The following is a 20,666-nucleotide window of genomic DNA, read 5'->3' as shown; positions in this document are numbered from 1 at the left end:
TTTCAAATCACAATGTTGACGGGTATGATTAACCTACTATTTTAAGTTTTGGGATAACTTATACAATCAAGTTGAAATTGTTTAACTTAATTTTTTAGGTTATAGTAACATAAAAATAAATGTTTATTTTACAAAAATACAGTGTAGTAATTTGTGATATGTCATATATTCACTGGAAACTTCCAAAAACCAGTGATAAACTGTAAAAATGGTCAAAAATTACACCTTTGCACCTAAAAAGGTCATATTAGTACCTTAGATGTACATATTGGCACTAAAGATTGCATACCAAAGGTACTAATGGAACCAAAGTACACAATAATTTTTCTGAAATTATTCTGTCTATGACATTATGAAGTTGTAATAGGTGGAAGAAGAAACTGTTGTAGGTCAAGTATTGAAGGAGAGAACTGATTAGCCTGAGTTGATCCCTTTTGGGCCAGATGGTGCTGTAGGCTTACATGCAGGCCTTTGTAAGTCTTGCACCCCCTTTCCCGGCCTTGTTTTGAACAATACAAACTGATCAGAGCAAAAGACGGATAGCTGTCCCGCACTTAGGGAGACCCAGCCTGGATGTTAGGTGAGTAACAAACTAATTTAAACATGCTGGGTTTTTATAATGTACAAATATCCAATTACTTCTCTTGCACATCTAGTTATATTTTACAGGCTTTAAAGCGCACTCATTATTATCAGCATCTTGGTGTAAAGTGCTAAGATATTAGTCGATACTCAACAATTATTTTTAATTCCTGTTGCAATGTAATGTGCATTAAGAGTACAGAATTTGTCCAAACATTAAGCTGCACAACTAATGTGTGCACATTTCATTTGCATCGAGCCTGCCTTTTCACTTAGGTTTTTTAATTTGTAGAAGAGAATTTATAATTCATATTGAATTGTTAATTTATATTGTTATTAAATATTTCATGTTGTTTCATGTTGTGCACAGTTGTCTTTATTTCTCATAAATCTCTTGTTAGGTTTGGCAGACTCATATGTGGAGTATCACCATGAATCTCAGAACCTCTCAAGTGGCTGCGCTGCTGCTGCTGTCTGCGCATCTCCTGCATGCGTCTGCACTGACTGCAGCCTCATCCTATGAGTTCAATGTCTACAGGATGCAGCAATACAACTTGCATCAGGAAAATTATGGTAACACAGCTGGATTGTTCACTTTGAGAAGAAAAATCTGTGTTGTTCTTTCTCTATCTATAACTGTATTTTTTAAAGATTGCTTAATAGACTACACTTATTGTTGGCTTCTTTGAAAAATGTCCTCTCATTTTTAAGTCACTTTGGATAAAATCACCCTCTAAATGAATATACAGTATGTAAATGATAGATTATTTAAAAACTATGACTTTAAAGGTGCCAAAGAATGCATTGATACAATATTAGTTTGCATTGTTCTCTGATATCTAGAAGGTATCTGACTTTATTATGATCCAGAAACGGTCCATTTACAACTTCAGGATTTGTCCCCAGATTGAAACGGTCTATTATTACCTTATTTGAAAGAGTCATGAATAATAATGTTGAGCTGTCCTCTGATTGGCTGTTTCTCAGAGCAGCTCTTTTGAGAAGCTCTGTGTATGTGTAAACAGACCTTATGTTTGAGCCTGATTAGACAAAAATACTAAATTTGAGGAATAATTTATTGTTTGGAGATTGTTAATGGATGTTTCTGAGTAGTAAGTTTGTGTCTTTTTCAGTATGGACCTGCAAAACATAAATGTAACGTCAATAGTAAAACTTGGCATCCTAAACGGTGGCATATAGAGACAGAGCGCAGTTATACAAATTTGAAAACCACGCCCACCGGGGGGAAAACAATCCAACCGTCTCCATTGACTTTGTATTGCGAGAGGCGGCCTCCTTGTCATTTCTGGCTTATAATAAAAACAGAATAATGCCTAAAAGCTGCTGTGTGACAATATGTACAGCTATTTACAGCTATGTACGCTCGTTTTTTGAGGTCGACAGCTTATAAAAACTTTTTTGGGTTTTTTTTGGCTTGTTAGCTGTACACCTTGTTACACAGCAGCTTTTAAGTATTATTCTGTTTTTTGTTTTTAAATTTAATCTGTAAATATGTTTTTATAAGCTGTCGACCCCAAAAAACGAGCGTTTAAAGACACAAAAGTGGAAACAGGCAACTTTTCATAGTACTCATATTAGTAGAACTGCGTCCACTAGGGGGAAACGTAGTCGGCAATCCACTTTTTCTCCTTAAAGGCTGGGTTTTACGGCTCGACAGCTTATAAAAACTTATTTTTGGGTTTTTTGGCTTGTTAGCTGTACATATTGTCACACAGCAGCTTTTAGGCATTATTCTGTTTTTGTTATAAGCCAGAAATGACAAGGAGGCGGCCTCTCGCAATACAAAGACAATGGAGACGGTTGGATTGTTTCCCCCCCGGTGAGCGTGGTTTTCAGGTTATGACGCGCTGCGCTCTGTCTCTATAGCTTTAAGTAGCATATATCGCTAACTCAGCAGTCACAGCTTTGTTTTTATCACTGTAACAGCATTGTACTTAATTTTATTGTCATTTCATTTAATGTGTCACAGTCTGTGTTATGTTGAGATTGACTTTTTTCCAGCTGCCTTTTGCATGCACACTGTTTACACAAGAAGGACGAAACAATTGTGTTTGTGCTCATGATATGTCATTGCCATGTCTTATAATTCATCTATGCCTAGATAAATACCGTCTTAACATTCTACGGCACCTTTAAAAGTTGATTCCTTCTTAAAAATTTAAAATGGCAAAGCCCAGGGGCGTCATACACCAATTTTTTTTAAGGGGGCACAGTGTGCACAGCTTACAGAAATGTGTGCATACATAGTGATGGTCGTTTTCGAAGCACTGCTTCATGAGGCTTCGAAACAATTACGATTTTTTTTTGTTTCGAATCAGTGGTTCGGAGCGTGTTTCAAACTGGCCCAAGTCACGTGATTTTAGCAAACGAGGCTTCATTACGTCATAACTGTTTCGAAAACCCGATGGTTAACCACTAGGGGAAGTTTTTCACAAATGACCAGTGTCTAATATGTTTAGGTGAACTCGGGTCAGTTTTATTATGCAAGTTCATAAAACATTTATCCGACCTGACTAATAACACTACCATTTTGTCTACTTTTTGTTTATAGACAGATTTAATGACAAAAATGTGCATAATTAAAAGGGTAGTTAGTTTTAATGATTTGTTTGCCCCAAATAAAACTAAAAACACATAATACACTTTTAACTGTCTTTATTAAGTTAAATATTTTTTTAAACATATTTTAATAAAAATCTTGCTATTATTTTGTAAAAAAGAAAAAGTGTAAAATGTTTGGACATATCTGCTTTTACACTCTTTTGACCAGCAGGGGTCGCCAGCGTGTGTGGTGTTTCGAACTGCTTTGAAAAACTGAATCAATTTTCGAAGCAATTCGTTCAATCAATATTATAGGGCTTTCAGTCTTTTCCATGGCACTATTTTGAGCCTTCATGACAAAAAACTCCAAAATAAAAGTGTTGACTAACTTTCATATCAAATACTAATCGGAATAATGTATATTGGCATCAAGTTTACATCTGGAACAGCTTGTTTTTTATTTACTTTTTGTTTAATAACTTGTTTAATTGTATTGTGTCAATGCATATTTTGCACAACAACTGCATAATCCTATACAATTAATATAATTTTAAATCCATAAAGTTTATAAACAACGAAAATTACATAAGATATAACCAAGTGATTGAGTTTAATGTTCAATGATTCAAAAATGTTCAGATAAAAATTATTAGAGGAACGAATTTTTGCATAACTTTACCTCATAAGTGAACATGTGTGATTCCGCGTCCCCGTGAACTCTGGCGAACTTTGGCGTTATACCAAGAAGATGAATCTAGAAATCTCTACTAATATAACGTTGAGACGGTCACATTTTAAACTATACATTTTCTACACAGAGGAGGTTAACTGCACATTACCGTACTGGGGTTTGGAAATGTTATGAGCGTTTCTTACACGTTTTAATTCCTCAGATAGCCATGCAGCAGCAACAGCAAAGAGCTCGTGAGCGCGCTCTGAAGTTGATGACGTCAGCGACTGCGCTGAATGCAGCGCCTGCCGCCAGAAGTAATGTAACACGATCAAAACTATCAGAACGGCGAAAATCTCTGAAAAGTGACAAGGATGCAGCACAGAATTAATAATATTTTGCATAGTAAACAGATTAAAAGACAAATAACAGATTAATGGGCGCTTCTTTGATTTTGAGGCTCAAAAAACAAGGGGGCAACTGCCCCCTCAGTTTGAATGGGCATGACGCCTCTGGCAAAGCCACTGTGACATAAATTCCGGATTTGGTATAACATGAAACCAATCACCGCACAATTTCTTTTCAACCTTATAATAAAATATGAAAAAACACATAGCCTAAGTGTGATATGCATTGTGACCTTTGACTCACAGGGTGTCGTGGAGCTATAGTGGTGGCTGAAGCACGCTCGGCTGCAGACACGAGTCTGACTCGACGCTGTGTGATCATGAAACTGCCTGATTTAACGGAAGAACGCTACCTAGAAGCCACAAGACAGAAGGCAGCGGCAATATTAATAATACTTCCCAAAAACATCTCTGCCGTACCACAGGACATAGTACAGGTCTGTATAGCTCATTGGTAGAACATAGCATAAGCAATGCAAAAGGTCAAGGGATTGAACCCAGGCCAGGGAATACAGATAATGATTTGGATAAAAGCATCTGCCAAACGCATAAATCTAAATGTAGGTAATTGATAGCCATGTACGTTTGTGAGGTTTGTTCTGTGCTCAAGCATTTGTTTGTTGATTCCACTTTGTATGTATTAATTGTGGAACAATTATGCATAAATACATGAATACATAAAGACTAGCATTTTATAACTATCTAGGGACTACAGGTGAAAAATAGCCATTTGGCTAACCCTGGCATATTGGCTTAAATGTCTATTAATATGCAGTGTCCCTGTAATAAATAAATAAATAAATAAGGGTGACATGGGCACTGGTATTTGAGATCTCTGACATCAAGCAGATTGCTTTAGATACCTCTCAATTCCCAAACCTGGTTAGCTAAAGGTCAGAACGGGAATGTTCCCATCATCTCCAGGGCTTCATGGTGGCTGAGTCTCAGGTCTTACAGAAGGAAACTCTGATGCCTGTGTATGTGGTCCCAGAGGATGAACAACTACTCTTCATGTATGAGGAGGTCAATCAGGCCGCAGCCACAAAATCTGCTTCTGTCTTAGTGAGAGGTGAGCAGAAGACATTAAAACAGACAAAACTACTGGTATGTAAAGTTTAGGTTGTAAATGCTGCAGTCAGGTAGTGTGCACATCAAAGAGGCAGAGAGGTCACTTTTTTTTTGTTTTTAAGGTCTATGTTAAGTCATTATAGAGAATTGTTTCTAAACACATTATAAATGTTAGAAATGTATTGCTACAAAGACTGAACTGTGTAGTACTGAATTAATGAGTCAACAGGTAAACAAACAAACACACACACACACATACCAGGAGTCGTCACATTTACACGTTAACTTTTTCTCCGCCATTGACGAGTTAACTCGTCAATTAAGAAAAAACATTTCCCTTGCCAATGACGCTTCCCTGACGAGTTTTTACGGTAATCTTTAATTCCGCTATTATCAACTAGGTGGCGCTCTTACTTACCTAGTTTATAAAAAACTGAAGCATCAGCTTATTCTACAACATTGTAAACGCCGTTTACGTTTTGATCTTCATTCTGAATCTGATCTCTAACAAAAGTTCTTTACAAAAATGCAATTATTTTAGCTTTTTGCTCAAAATTTGGTATTTTTAAAGAAACCAACCCATATTTTAGAGGTTTTTGAGAGGATTTGTTTGTTTAAAAGCAGAGGGTCTGTTCTTTCATTTTAAATCTATTGTATGTTCAATATGTATAGAAGAAAATTTTCCTGGAAGGCATTTTGTGAAACTTTTCTGAAAATCACAAAAAAATGCTGGTGGGCAACTTTTTAAAAAAATGCTGGCGGGCAACTTAAAAAAATAAAAGCTGGTGGTGAATGAGTTTTTCCACATTTCTGTGTTCACCCCTAAAACAGCCGCAAGCAAAATCATTTTGAAAGTGGGCATGGTTTAAGCGCAGACAGCGAACACCCCCCAGCATTTTTAGAGCAGAAAATCCTGCCTGTTTTTTTCAAGATTTTAATTACTTATTTTATTTGTTTGCAATTGTTTTAATATTTCAAATTTGGTTGGATGGTTAATATCATATTTTTCTGTGGTGTCACAAACTGAGAACACATTTTACTTTACGCAGACTTTAAAAAGTTTTTTCACCTTTTTGCGTAAGCTAATAGTAAACTTATGACACAAGTGTAATTTCGGAAATTATGTTGTGACTTAAAAAAATAAAAAATAAATCAAACTTTATTATATTTTGCATTCTTAGTTTAGTCATTTTTTGACTAGAATTTGCAGAAATGTACTCTTAGCATTTTATCAAGCACCTTCTTCACTGCAAAAATTACTTTCTTACTTAGTATTTTTGTCTTGTTTTCAGTAGAAATATATAAAAATTCTTAAATCAAGATGTATTTTCCTGATGAACAAAAAGAAAATAAGTCTAGTTTTAGACAAAAATATACAATTTAAGTGAATTTGTGCTTAAAACAAGCAAAAATATCTGCCAATGGTGTGAGAAAATTTTGCTTGAATTAAGTGTTTAAGAAAAATGAAATCTTATTTCAAGATTTTTTTTCTCACCCCATGGAAGATATTTTTGCTTGTTTTAAGCCCAATTTCACTTAAATTGTATATTTTTGTCTAAAAACTAGACTTATTTTCTTAGGTCATTTTTCTCATCAAGAAAAAGCATCTTAATTTAAGAATTTTTAGATATTTCTACTGAAAACAAGACAAACATACTAAGTAAGAAAGTAATTTTTTGCAATGTTGATGTGTCACCCTGTCCCTGAGGTGCTTTGAAAAAAAAAAGGAAGTAGTTCACATTCTGTGCTTTTATTGGCTGCTTTTTTCATTGTGAAGTCCAAGTCACCAATTTTAAGAACTTTCTTTAAAATTAAGTGTTAGTTGTCTAATGAAAAAATGGATATGTTTGCACGTTTATAGCACTAATAACTAATTTCAAAAATTTAAGCATACACCTTTTAGAAAAAGAGTATATTTTAGTCAAATGACCCAAACTTTTTGACCAGTAATACATATATGAGTAGACAAGTCTGTGGTGATTTTATGTTAACTCTTTTTCTTACTATTTTCTAGTTCTCCGTAGTATAATCACTACCACGTCCTTCCAAATATTAGTGAGTAACTCCCCCATCAAACCTATTACTGATACCACCATCATTGGTTTAGAGGTGAGTATTAGAGCTGGCCACAAAAACATCTCTACCCTACACTGTGCTTTCTGCAGTTCATTAGAGTTTGTCTATAAATAAACCTGACACTCAAGTCGATTTATTACTTCATTTTAAGGGAGTTCTTCCTGGATCTGGAGAAGATCTGCCCACTATTGTAATTACAGCCCATTATGATTCGTTTGGCCTTGCTCCTGTAAGTCACCCTCATTAAAAACAAAAACACACACACACACACACACACACACACACACAAACACACACACACACACACACACACACACACACACACACACACACACACACACACACACACACACACACACACACACACACACACACACACACACACACACACACACACACACACACACACACACACACACACACACACACACACACACACACACACACACACACACACACACACACACACACACACACACACATTCTGGTGGTTTCCATGTTTTGTGGGGACATTCCAAAGACATAATGGTTTTTATACTGTACAAACTGCATATTCTATTACCTTACCCAAACCCTAACCCCAACCATCACAGAAACCTTTCTCCTACTTTCTCATGGGGACCTCAAAATGTCCCCACAAGGTCTTAAAAATACTTGTTGTCATGAAAAATTTGATTAATTTATTTCGTATCCATGGCACAAAATTGAGCTTTTTTCGTGTCTTGGGCATTAATTAGTTTTTGTGTCCATAGCACAACTTTCTTTTACATATCATTTTATGTATTGTTTTCTCATTGTTTTATCCCCTATTTTCTTACCATTGTCGCTTGGGTTTGGGGTTAGAATCACTTTCTGTTACATTTTTAGACATCCTAACCCAAACCCCAACTCCAGGCAAGAATAGTTTTAAAAGCGGAAGAAAAACATGTAGAAACCAATATATAAAATTACATCCCAACCTAAACTCCAAATCTAACCCCAAGCGACAATGATTCAAAACAGGAAAAAAATGATAAAACAATACATAAAATGACACGAAAAAGAAAGTCGTGCCATGGACACGAGAAACTATTTATATAAATTTATGCGTGACACGAAATAAAAATTTGTGTTCAAGGCACGAAAAAATCTGAATTATCCTACTATGGTACATAGGCTCTGTAAGAACATACCTCGAAATGCTCCATCAGTTATGATTTTATTGAATTCATGCTCCATTTGTAAGCAGGATTTGAGCCAAAATGAGAGATGATTGTTTCAGCTACCAAATGAATCAAGCACAATTAACATTATTTTATTCACTCAGCTCTTCACAGGTCATTACATCTTATTACATCAAGCTTTCACTATTAAAGGAACAGTATGTAGGATTGTGGCCAAAACTGGTATTGCAACCACAAAACTTGGGGCTCAAACTGGTACTGCAATCCCACAACTGGTGGCCAATACACAAAATGACAACATAAACATCAGTTGAGGGCTTCAACTCCACTTTTTAAGTGACAATATCCTGAAAATGATTTCTTAATGTCTAGTGACATATCAGAGTCGCTTTATGATTAATTTATATAAATTTCTTACATACTGTTCCTTTAAATAATAACCCCATCACACATAAAACCAAGAGCTGGTATCTATTCTGTAAACAGCTGAGAATAAACTGTCACAAAATTAGCAGAATTACGGACCTTTTAGTGTATTACAAATTAGCATGCAAAATGTATATGTACATATGTCCTTTCTCATAGTGGCTGGCCTATGGTGCGGATTCTAATGCTAGTGGCGTCACTATTCTCCTTGAGCTAGTTCGACTTTTTCAGCGTCTCTACAGTGATCCGCGAAGTCAGCCTTCGTAAGTTCCTTCCAGCTTTGTTATTTACAGTAAAGCTGTTACTTTGGCTCTAGTTTGATGCCTTTAATACAGTGGATTTCTAACTTTTTTGTGAGCCGAACCCGTTGACCTAAATTATTAATAGAAGTACCCCTTTAGATTTTAAGTAAATATTTAAATGATTTAATATCACATTTTAATTTTAACTTAAAAAAAAACAACATTATATTTTCATCTATTTTAAAGTGTTTTATCATTACATAGGATAGTCATTATTATAATAACCTGTTGTAGTAATACATTTTTTGTTTAAGTGTTTTGTTTATATTTTTTACATTTTAAATACAATTATTTATTTGGGACAGATTTTGGTATATATTTGTATAAAATTTGTATAGTTGGTATTTTTGGTATTGTAATGTTTTGACTTGAATTTTTTTTTTAAATAAATCACACACCTGCAATTCTCTTGCGAACCACCAGGTGACAAATCCTGCTGTAATAGATTAACGAATGTTGAATGTCACAGGTCAAAGATCAGTGGCGGACGGTGTCTTTTCGGGGGCGCTCGATGCGAAGTTCGAAACAACATGTATGTAGCCCGTAATGTGTGTGGTTTCTTTTTTCAAAAGTGTGTGTTCTGTGCTTTGAGAGATCCTGTGTGCGTCACGTGTCTTGTCAAAATAAGTGCCTGCCTTTTTGTCATAAAACCATATGAAAGGGTTTATGATAAAAGAGACGCTCGCGTTTTCCAGATATGCGGATAATCTCATGGGTAATCAGAGTTTACTGTTAAGGGAGTGTCTTGCGTGTATTTTGTGAACGTGAACGTCTCTTTTATCATAAACGGTTTTGACGCGTGTGCAGCAGGCATTTATTTTGACAAAACACGTGATGCACATGGTTCACATGACGCAACAAACACATATTTTGGAAAAAGGAACCCATACACGACACTCCAAACACTTATTTTGAATTAGTGCCACTCGGATGTATGGACTACACATCCTCATGCCCGTGGCGTCAATATTTGACGCACTTGACCATGCGTCAATATGTTACCCGGAGGGTATACCTTTCGCGTCATTTTTTGACGAACTGGGGACTTCAATACTATTACGTCCGTTGCATTCTCTTTCCTATTTTCTTACCATTTTCGCGTCGGTTTAGGGTTAGATTACGCATATTAAACAGTGTACGCGAAATTAAACAGTTTAAACAGCTGTCACCTGGCGTTGGGGTTAGACACAGTTGTCACCTGGCGTTGGGGTTAGAGTTAGGTTTGGGTAGGGATGTCATTATGTAAATCTAACCCTAAACCGACGCGAAAATTGTAAGAAAATAGGAAAGAGAATGCAACGGACGTAATAGTATTGAAGTCCCCAGTTCGTCAAAAAAATTACGCGAAAGGTATACCCTCCGCGTAACATATTGACGCATGGTCAAGTGCGTCAAATATTGACGCCACGGGCATGGGGATGGGTTGGTATGGAAGGTATTTTTGGACTTTTTTTAATTAATTAATTAAATTATAAAATAATTAATTAAATTATCAAATAAAAAATTAAATCGCAAAATATGTCCCAAATTTGAAAATGAAATGCTAAAATAAAAATTAAAACATTATATTAAATTATTTCATTTTCATTTTTAACGTGATGAAGCATCATTCCAGCCAAATTGAAAAATTTAATTAAATTGATGATTTGACATTTCATTTTCAATATAATCTTGAGTCAAGACTGACAATATTAAAATAAAAAGGCAAGCTTGAAAAGGAATCTGTAAATACATTTTTTAAAAGGATTTTTATTCATGCCCAAGCAATAATAGGGACAAAATTAAAATGTAAAGTTCAGTTTTAATTTTATGTTCTGTTTTTCTTTTTCATTTTCGTGTTCATTTTTATTTTCAACTTGTATGCAAATTCAATGTTAATCAGTGGGTGGGGCTTACTTGCTTAAAAAAGGTGATTGGCTGAAGCAGTGTTGCCAACTCAGTGACTGTGTTGCTTGCCAACTTAGCGACCTTATTGCTACATCTAGCGACTTTAAGACCCATTTAGCCAAAGTTAGCGACTGTTTGGATGAATCTTAGCTTCACATCTGTACAGATAGGCTACTGTGTCGATTGTACTGGCCAACGAGTGCCGGGTGGCGCTGTCACAGTGAAATGTGCGGCTACCCTCTGTATTTTCACAAACCTGATCCGGTGAGGCGTCAGTTCAACGAATTGCAGACATACACAAACAGTCACTTACTTTTAAATGAACATTATCTGTGCTGTCTGTACCACCCCACAAGTATCACCCCATGTGAGTCTTTCGGGGTCTGCACTGGACACAAGATAGGCTGCAGTTCTGACCATATATAAGATTACTGCTTTCCTGGCGGTGGGTTGTTGTGCTGTTAACAGCCTATAGCGTGATTTTGTTGCTTCTTCACTGCGCTAAAACAAAATCCCGTACGGTCACAGCCCACAAATCAGTGTTACAAATGAGGACCACTTACAAATATGCAGAGTTAAAAACTGGGCCGAAGCTGAACCCCGTCACAAAGGCTGAAGTCTGCTCCGGTGTGCCCGCTGCAAAAGTAAGTTACTGGTCGCTGTGTATGTCCATTCTCATGAAATGCATACAAATAACACGCAGTGTGATTATCGTGCTATACGCCAAATTTCAATTTTGAGAGCATATGACACACTAGTCATTCCCGGATTTCGGCGCATGTATTGCACGATTATCACACCGCGTGATACTGTATGTGTATGCATATGAGAATGACTGACGCCTCACCGGATCAGATGTGTAAAAATACGCACATACATAACAGCGGACCAGCTTCTTTTAATGTTTGTTCCTCCTTTGAAATGTAAACAATCCACGCGTCAGCTCGTACAGTCTAAATGTTGCTCGCTGCCCAGCTCCATGCACAGAGGTTAGACGCACATTTCACCGTGACAGCGCCACCCGGCACTCGTTGGCCAGTACAATCGACACAGTAGCCTATCTGTACAGATGTGAAGCTAAGATTCATCCAAACAGTCGCTAAGTTTGGCTAAATGGGTCTAAAAGTCGCTAGATGTAGCAATAAGGTCGCTAAGTTGGCAGGCAACACAGTCAATGAGTTGGCAACACTGCTTCAGCCAATCCCCTTTTTTTAAGCAAGTAAGCCCCACCCACTTATTAACATTGAATTTGCATACAAGTTGAAAATAAAAATAAACATAAATTAAAACGAAAATGAAAAAGAAAAACAGAACATAAAATTAAAACTGAACTTTACATTTTAATTTTGTCCCCATTATTGCTTGGGCATGAATAAAAAGACTTTTAAAAAATGTATTTACAGATTCCTTTTCAAGCTTGCCTTTTTATTTTAATATTGTCAGTCTTGACTTAAGATTATATTGAAAATGAAATGTCAAATCATCAACAATGAAATGTCAAATCATCAATTTAATTTAATTTTTCAATTTGGCCGGAATTATGCTTCATCACGTTAAAAATGAAAAAATTTAATATAATGTTTTAATTTTTATTTTAGCATTTCATTTTCAAATTTGCGACATATTTTGCGATTTTATTTTTTATTTTATAATTTAATTAATTATTTTATAATTTAATTAATTAATTAAAAAAAAGTCCAAAAATACCTTCCATACGGATGAGCAGTCATGAGCCGCCACTGTCATAGATGTTAACTATTGCTGGTCTTTGACACTTTGTTTTATGTAGATGGGTCAATGACATGACGTTAATTATTTTGTGTCGGTATGGTTCAATTCAATGTAAAAGGGTTAAAATTTCAAAATAAATTTGCAAATTACTTGCATACACTTGAGGACCCAGTCTAAAATTTCTGTCCTGAATATTTGGGGGATAATTGCAAAAATGTCAATGTGGTGTCAACTGCTGTAACTAGTATTTTTTAATTAAATGAAAATATAAATATATATATAAAAAATGTGAAATAAAATATAATTATCTAGTATAGTGTAATATGATTTTTTTACATACATTTTTACATCACTTGTCAAAGATTATTTAGAAAACAGAGCAGTTTTCCGCATATGTCAGGACAAATATTACAAAAATGCATTAAAATTTACATTTAAAAATAACTAATAAAATAATATTTTTAAATGATTTTTTTTTTTTGATGATTAAGCTTACATGCCATCAAGGTGAATTAAATATTTCTCATTCTTTGGCGCAATTGACGGTTAAACCATTTGACATTTTCAGGCCCATTCAGTCTGAACTTTCATAAAAATGGTGCAAATGTCATTTTATTGCATAAAATTAACATAAATGCACTATGTGCATAGATGATGCGTGCTTTTAAAACTATTTTTTTTGAAGATGTTTGAATTTCTCATCTTGACAAACTGTTTTTGTCACTGACCCAGATATCACCTTCTGTTCTCCCTTACTGGTGCTGGTAAATATAATTTCCTGGGCACTAAACGTTGGCTGGAGGAAAACATGGACAATGCAGGTATGTGCAATTTTTTAAAATTTACTCTACCTTCTCCTTTAACACTTGTGGTAAAAAAATAAAAAAAATAAAGTTGTCAAAATGTAAAAATCTGTCATGAACTAGAATGATACGCCTTCATATCAGAAGGATTCATCAAACGCAGTTATCAAAAAACTAAACTAAACAAAAGCTCAGGACACATTCACCCCAACCTCTTTTGAACATTCATGAATATTTTTAGACACCAGTCTGTCCAGCTTGTCACTGGAACGACCATACACAAAAAATGGATGATACCCTTTTAAAAAGTACACTTTTGCACCTTAAAAGTTCATAATAGTACCTCAGATTTACATATCGGCACTAAAAAGTTCATATTAGTACCTAAAAGGAGCATATCAGTACCAAACGTATACATCTGTACCTAAATAATAATAATAATTAATTATAATTATAATAATAATAATAATAATTAGTTACATTTATATAGCGCTTTTCCAGTGCTCAAAGCGCTTTACATATGAATGGGGGAATCTCCTCAACAACCACCAATGTGCAGCATCCACCTGGATGATGCGACGGCAGCCATATTGCGCCAGAACGCCCACCACACACCAGCTTATTAGTGGAGAGGAGACAGAGTGATATAGCCAATTAGTATGAGGGATGATTAGTAGGCCAATGGGCAAGTTTGGCCAGGATGCCGGGGCACACCCCTACTCTTTTTCGAAGGACATCCTGGGATTTTTAATGACTACAGAGAGTCAGGACCTCGGTTTAACGTCTCTTCCAAAGGACGGTGCTTTTTTTTTTGACAGTATAGTGTCCCCGTCACTATACTGGGGCATTAGGACCCACACAGACCACAGGGTGAGCACCCCCTGCTGGTCTCACTAACACCTCTACCAGCAGCAACCTGGTTTTTCCCAGGTGGTCTCCCATCCAAGTACTGACCAGGCTCAGCCCTGCTTAGCTTCAGTGGGCAAGCTGTCTTGGGCTACATGGGTGATATGGCTGCTGGCGATGGTACACATGAGGAGCTTTTTTAAGGGTACTGCCCCAGTGACAGCTTGGGACCATTTTTTTCCAGTGTACTAATAGTGAAGCAAACCACTCAACATGCAATTAAAAAACCAGAGCCATGATAGGATTTAATATTTATGACCTCTTGCAGAATCCAGTCTTTTGCATGACAATGTGGCCTTTGTTCTTTGTCTGGACTCTCTTGGTACCGGAGATGAGCTTTTCCTGCATGTTTCCCGACCTCCTAAACCTGGAACCTTTCAGTTTGCCTTCGTTCAGCAGTTGGAGCAGGTTCGGCTGTATTACGGGTTGTATGACATCAAAAAACCAAATCTTTGAACCACATCTATAAAAGTCTCCTGTGATGATGTGTTTTAGGTGATCTCCGGCAGGTTCCCTTCGGTGAAATTTGGTACTGTTCATAAGAAGATCAACCTGCAGGAGACCACCGTGGCCTGGGAGCATGAACGCTTCGGGATGAGACGTATCCCAGGATTCACTCTGTCGCACATTGAGAACGCCAAATCGGAGCTGAGAGGGTCTATCCTAGACACTGTGTAAGACAAACTAGATGAATCCAACCACAGTTAAACCTTATAAATCAGTTTGTTTTGGATTAAATCATATATTAGATATTAAAGAATAATTTGTGAATGTAGGGCACAGGTGGACATCAGGAAGCTCAAGCGGAACGTCATTATTGTTGCAGAGTCCTTGGCAAGATTCATGTACAACCTTTCAGACAAGGTGAGGTCACGTTTAGAGGCTCACTGTGATTTGAATCCTTCACAACAACCTTGAAACACACACAAACCACTTTAGTGTTTATTTATCCTGCTTTAAAACACTGTATGTTATATCCTTATAATTGTTTTTCTGTCCCATTTTTATCATTTGTGCTGTAGGGCTCTTCTAAAGACATGCAGGTGTTCAAGAACAGTTTGGTAATCATCAGTTTTCATGTTTTTTCCCAGTTTGTTGTTCATTTTAAAGGTGCAATGTGTAACTTTTAGTAGGAGCTCTTTGACAAAAATGCAATATAATATTCATAACTATATTACCAATGGTGTATAAAAAGCCATTTTTATCTACATACATCACGAGTCCCCTTACATGAAAGTAGCCATCATGTTTCTACTGTAGCCCTAAATGGACAAATTATTTTTAGAGCGCATTTTGTCACTCAGACGATGACATGTTTGTCCTGTGATGGCTACCGTAGCTTCACTCTCCGTTTCGAAAGGTGGGATGAGCTGTGGACAGAGCCGTTGGTTGCAATTCACATTCTTACCACTAAATGCCACTAAAAGTCCCACATTGCACCTTTAAATGGCTTAAATGTACAGTGGTATAGTGCTTGTATCATATCAACTCTTTCATTTATTAACTATTCACCTTGACAGTGTGTTTATGTTTATAATGTGTGTAGGATATTCAGGACAGCCGTATATCTGCACTGATGACCATGTTGACGTCTGTTCCCAGAGCAGTTCAGCTGCTCGACAGAGAGCCAAAACATGTACTCTTGATGAACAGCCTGGAGCAAGAATTCAAACATTATCTAAAACAGGTCCATAGACACACGTTTCACCTCGACAGAAGGTACACACAAACCTTAAACCTAAGCATTATTTACCTTTATATTTTATATACAAATACTAAATTGGGTCACCCCCACTCGCGCGCACACACAAACACACAAACAATATTCGATTTTGTCATTCAGTTTTTGGAGCCTTTTCATCTTTTTTTAGTAGAGAAAACGCTAAAAAATCTCAGTTTTTGGCATGTTTACATTTTAAACATTACTGTAAAAAATTTTTGTTAAAAAACGGTAACATTCCGGCAGCTGGGGTGGTGGAAAAATACCGTAAAATAACGGGCACAATAAATTACAGAAATTTTCGGTGATACAAAAATATATATTTTAAATATGCTTTACTTTACTATATACACTGCAAAAAGAGATTTTCAAGAAAAAAAATTCTAAGTGTTTTTATCTTGTTTTCAGTAAAAATATCTAAAAATTCTTAAATTAAGATGCTTTTTCTTGATGAGCAAAACGACCCAAGAAAATAAGTCTAGTTTTTCGACAAATAAATATCAATATCATAAAACGAGCAAAAAAATTCTGCCAATGGGTAAAGCAAATAAATCTTGAACATTTTTTCTTAAACACTAAATTCAAGGAAAATTCAAGAAAAGTTTGCTTACCCCATTGGCAGATTTTTTGGCTTGTTTTATGCACAAAATCACTTATATTTCACATTTGTGGCCTAAAAACTAGACTTATTTTTTTGGGTCGTTTTGCTCATCAAGAAAAAAGCATCTTAATTTAAGAATTTTTTGATATTTTTACTGAAAATAAGAAAAAAATACTAAGAATTTTTTTCTGGAAAATCATTTTTTGCAGTGTAAAATAATCTATTTAATCTGAATTTAGGGATCCTGAAATCACCTTCTTTGATCAAATGAACCAACCAATGATGATGTACAGGTAAGTCTTATATTGGCTTTAAAGCCAGGCTTATTTTTGCACCGATTGGATTTATACTGAATTTTATTTTACTTCAATGTTATTGCATACAGGGTGAAGCCTGCTGCCTTTGACCTGTTTTTGGGAGGCTGTATAGCTGGGTACCTTGGAATAGTTTATTACGCAATTCAGGTGGGAAAACATTTATGTGTAATGTATACCAAACGCAATAAACAGCTGGGGCACGTTCAATCTCACACCGGTGCGCAACGTTTTGCTACGGTTTCCGGGTTGAACGACATGTTTCCTGGAAACGGTGTGCAATGGAATGCAACAGGTTTTAGAAGCGTTTTCTCTTGTTTGGTGGGTGTGTCAGAAATGTCGGCCCAATCAGCGGCAAGATGTATAAAACCACGCGATAGTAAAGAGACAGCTCGCTCAATAGGTTCAAGTTGGAATGTTGTCTTTCATTCTGGACGGCAAGGTCAGTGACTGTAACATCGAGGGTATTTTACAGTATTAAACACACATTTATAACGATTTCATCAGGCTTCAGAAACATTTAAAAAACAACACAAAGAATGGCCTCTCAGCTACCGTAGTTGCAACTCTTGCGTCATCACAACAGGGTGTTCAATGCATCACCGTTTCTGTTTAATAAACGTTGTGCAACGTTTTGTCGGGGCTGAACGCAGCCCTGGTTTGGGATTAGTTTTTTATTTTCTTCCTGTATCCCAGATTATAAAAAAATGAAAGTTCATAAGAGATTGAGAGTTTGTTTTTACTAATTTCTTGTTTTGATCGATGTGCTTCGAATTTAGAACTTTGGGAACGTCTACACGAAATTAAAAGCAACAGTTAAAGCCAAGCACCAATGAACTGTGGAAGACCAAGCATCACGCATCAGAGGATCAATGTAATACGCAATCTACACAAAAAAGAAAGGGAAGTCTTGCTTGTGGATAATAAATTATAAATTATCGTTACCTTGTAGGTTTTTATCTTGATTTTTTAAAAATAAAATATAATCCTTCCATCTGCATTTCTGCAAAATCTTTGTCTTTTGAAAGGAACTTCATATGGTCACATATTAACAAAGTGAGAGAGACTAAAGTAAATGATGACTAACAGACTTTGATACATCCAGAGGAGAAAATAATAAACTTATTTATGAATAATTAGCAACTTTATAAGACAACCTGATGCCAATGTAAAAGAGAGCAGATCTTTGATCTACACCAAAGTCCCTTTATGGAAGTTTATGGAACTGAAAGGTTCTTTGGAGAACCATAAAATGGTATTTGTATTGCATTGCTATGGAGAACCCTTATGAGCACCTTTATGTTTAACTTTATGTTCCCCGCCAGTCATTTTTTAAAAAGTTGCCCATCAACATTTTTTGTGATTTTCACAAGGACATTTTTCTTCTAAAAATATATAAACATACAAATATATCAAATTAAAGAACGGACCCTCTGCTTTCAAAGAAACAATAACAAACAAAACTGAAAAAAACTTTCATCCTATCTATATGTTTTCCTCTGCTTATAAACTCCTTAATATTGTATTTTGTTTAAGATGCAGTGTGTAAATTTTAGCGGCATCTAGTGGTGAGGTTGCACAATGCAACCAACGGCTCAGTCCGCGGCTCACCCCTCGCTTTTGAAACACATAGAGAAGCTACAGTAGCCACCACCGGACAAACATGTCATTGTCAGAGACAACTTAGTAAAAAAAGTTTGTCCGTTAAGGGCTTCTGTAGAAACATGGCGGCACAAATGGCAACTTCCGTGTTACGGGACCCTCGGTGTATGTTGATAAAAACGTCTCATCCTAAGGTAATAAACACATAACGTTTCATTATGAAAGGTCTTTATACACCCCTGATAATATGGCTTTGTATATTATTTTGCATTTCTGTCAAGAGATCCTTCAAAAAAATTACACACTGCACCTTTAAAATATCTTTTCTTTTGTCAAAAAGCTGAAATAATTGCATTTTTGTGAAGGAATTTTGTTAGAGATCACATTCAAAACGATCATCAAAACATACGCTGAGTTTAAAATGAGTAAATAACATTTTTGCTTTAGTTTTTTTATAAATTGGGTAAATCTAGTGGATAATCGCGGTATTACAGATTACCATATAATTTCATCAGGAACACTTTTTTATGCAAATGTTTTCTCTTAATTGACAAGAGATAACTCGTCAATGGCGGGAATAGAGTTAAAGGATAATTCCGGTATTTAACACCTTGAGTCTCATTTCTGGTTTGTTTTGGATGAACTACGGTGATGGACACTGAAATGTTGACAATGGGTTGTGTCTTGAGTTTTTGACTCGTTTAGAAGCATCTCTTGACTGCTTCAGAATGGAAGTCAATGACCATGCACAAACATGTCATTAAAACAACACTTAACGTTCATTTTCAAAACTGTGCTACTCACCGAGTGGTTTGTGGTGTTCGTTGATGATTAAAAACAAGTTGTGTAGCGAAATACAGTTTCTGTCGTGTTTTATTTGGCATTTTGTAAAATTCCATTGACTTCTCTTGGAAGACTCATTGCTCGCTGATATATCACTCCGCCGCCGGGAAACAGAAAAGGGTCTGTTTACATGTGGTTGTAGTTTTTTCGCTCGGTTTCTCTCAGAAGAAATTTTTCCCATATTTGATGGCTCAGTGACCAGCTTTAGGTTTGAAGTTGAGCTCGATTGTGACTGTCTATACGCTAGACACCTAGCGTACTTGTATGACAAAGTGGTTGTCACCATCAAGTGGTCGGGAGTGTGCTAGCGCTTCAGACTCAAATATAGAGCGGAAGTATATACGCGGTTGTGAGGTATCTGAACAAATAGTTCCACTATAGCAAATAACACAGATTGAAATCATACATTGCGCCAATATATTTGTTTTTAATTATCAACGAACACCACGAACCCCTCGGTGAGTAGTACAGTTTTGAAAATGAACGTTAAGTGTTGTTTTAATGACATGTTTGTGCATGGTCATTGACTTTCATTCTGAAGCAGTCAAGAGACGCTTCTAAATGAGTCAAAAAGTCAAGACACGACCCATTGTCAAAATGTCAGTGTCCATCACTGTAGTTCATCCAAAACAAACCAGAAATGAGACTCAAAGTGTTAAATACCGGAATTATCCTTTAAGAGATGTACTGTAGTGTGTTCAATTCACTGTCAAGTTTTTGTTTGTAGACCAATGACATGAACAAATGTCCTTATATTCAGAGTTATTAACCAGGGAATCATTTCCCCTTAAAGAAGCCTTGAGGGACCCACAGAGAAGATATCCAGAGGCTGTTACAATAACATCTAACAAACACCTGTTTAACTCACAGTCAAGCCGCATTGAGCAGAAGCCACAGAAATCACACAGGATCAGAACTGAATTATTGATCTCTGGCATTCTGGCTGAGAGAGAGAGAGAGAGAGAGAGAGAGAGAGAGAGAGAGAGAGAGAGAGAGAGAGAGA

The 20,666-nt window shown here is 36.1% G+C and overlaps 1 protein-coding gene across 1 annotated transcript; it reads left to right on the top strand.

Annotated features, from left to right (window-relative positions):
- The first annotated feature begins 1,013 nt into the window (after positions 1–1,013).
- On the top strand, positions 1,014–18,126 carry LOC135721364 (BOS complex subunit ncln). The gene is made up of 15 exons (XM_065243548.2): positions 1,014–1,155; positions 4,468–4,658; positions 5,146–5,290; positions 7,304–7,398; positions 7,517–7,594; positions 9,114–9,217; positions 13,607–13,695; positions 14,852–14,991; positions 15,079–15,257; positions 15,360–15,447; positions 15,606–15,644; positions 16,130–16,302; positions 17,144–17,197; positions 17,290–17,368; positions 17,998–18,126. Exons 1-15 carry the CDS (start codon positions 1,014–1,016, stop codon positions 18,052–18,054), a joined length of 1,653 nt encoding a protein of 550 aa, XP_065099620.1. The 3' UTR covers positions 18,055–18,126.
- Positions 18,127–20,666: the final 2,540 nt, after the last annotated feature.

The sequence above is a fragment of the Paramisgurnus dabryanus genome, chromosome 18, assembly GCF_030506205.2.
Source record: "Paramisgurnus dabryanus chromosome 18, PD_genome_1.1, whole genome shotgun sequence".
Lineage (NCBI taxonomy): Eukaryota > Metazoa > Chordata > Actinopteri > Cypriniformes > Cobitidae > Paramisgurnus > Paramisgurnus dabryanus.
Note: the sequence above shows the minus strand (reverse complement) of the source record. Positions and strands in the feature narration are given on the sequence as shown.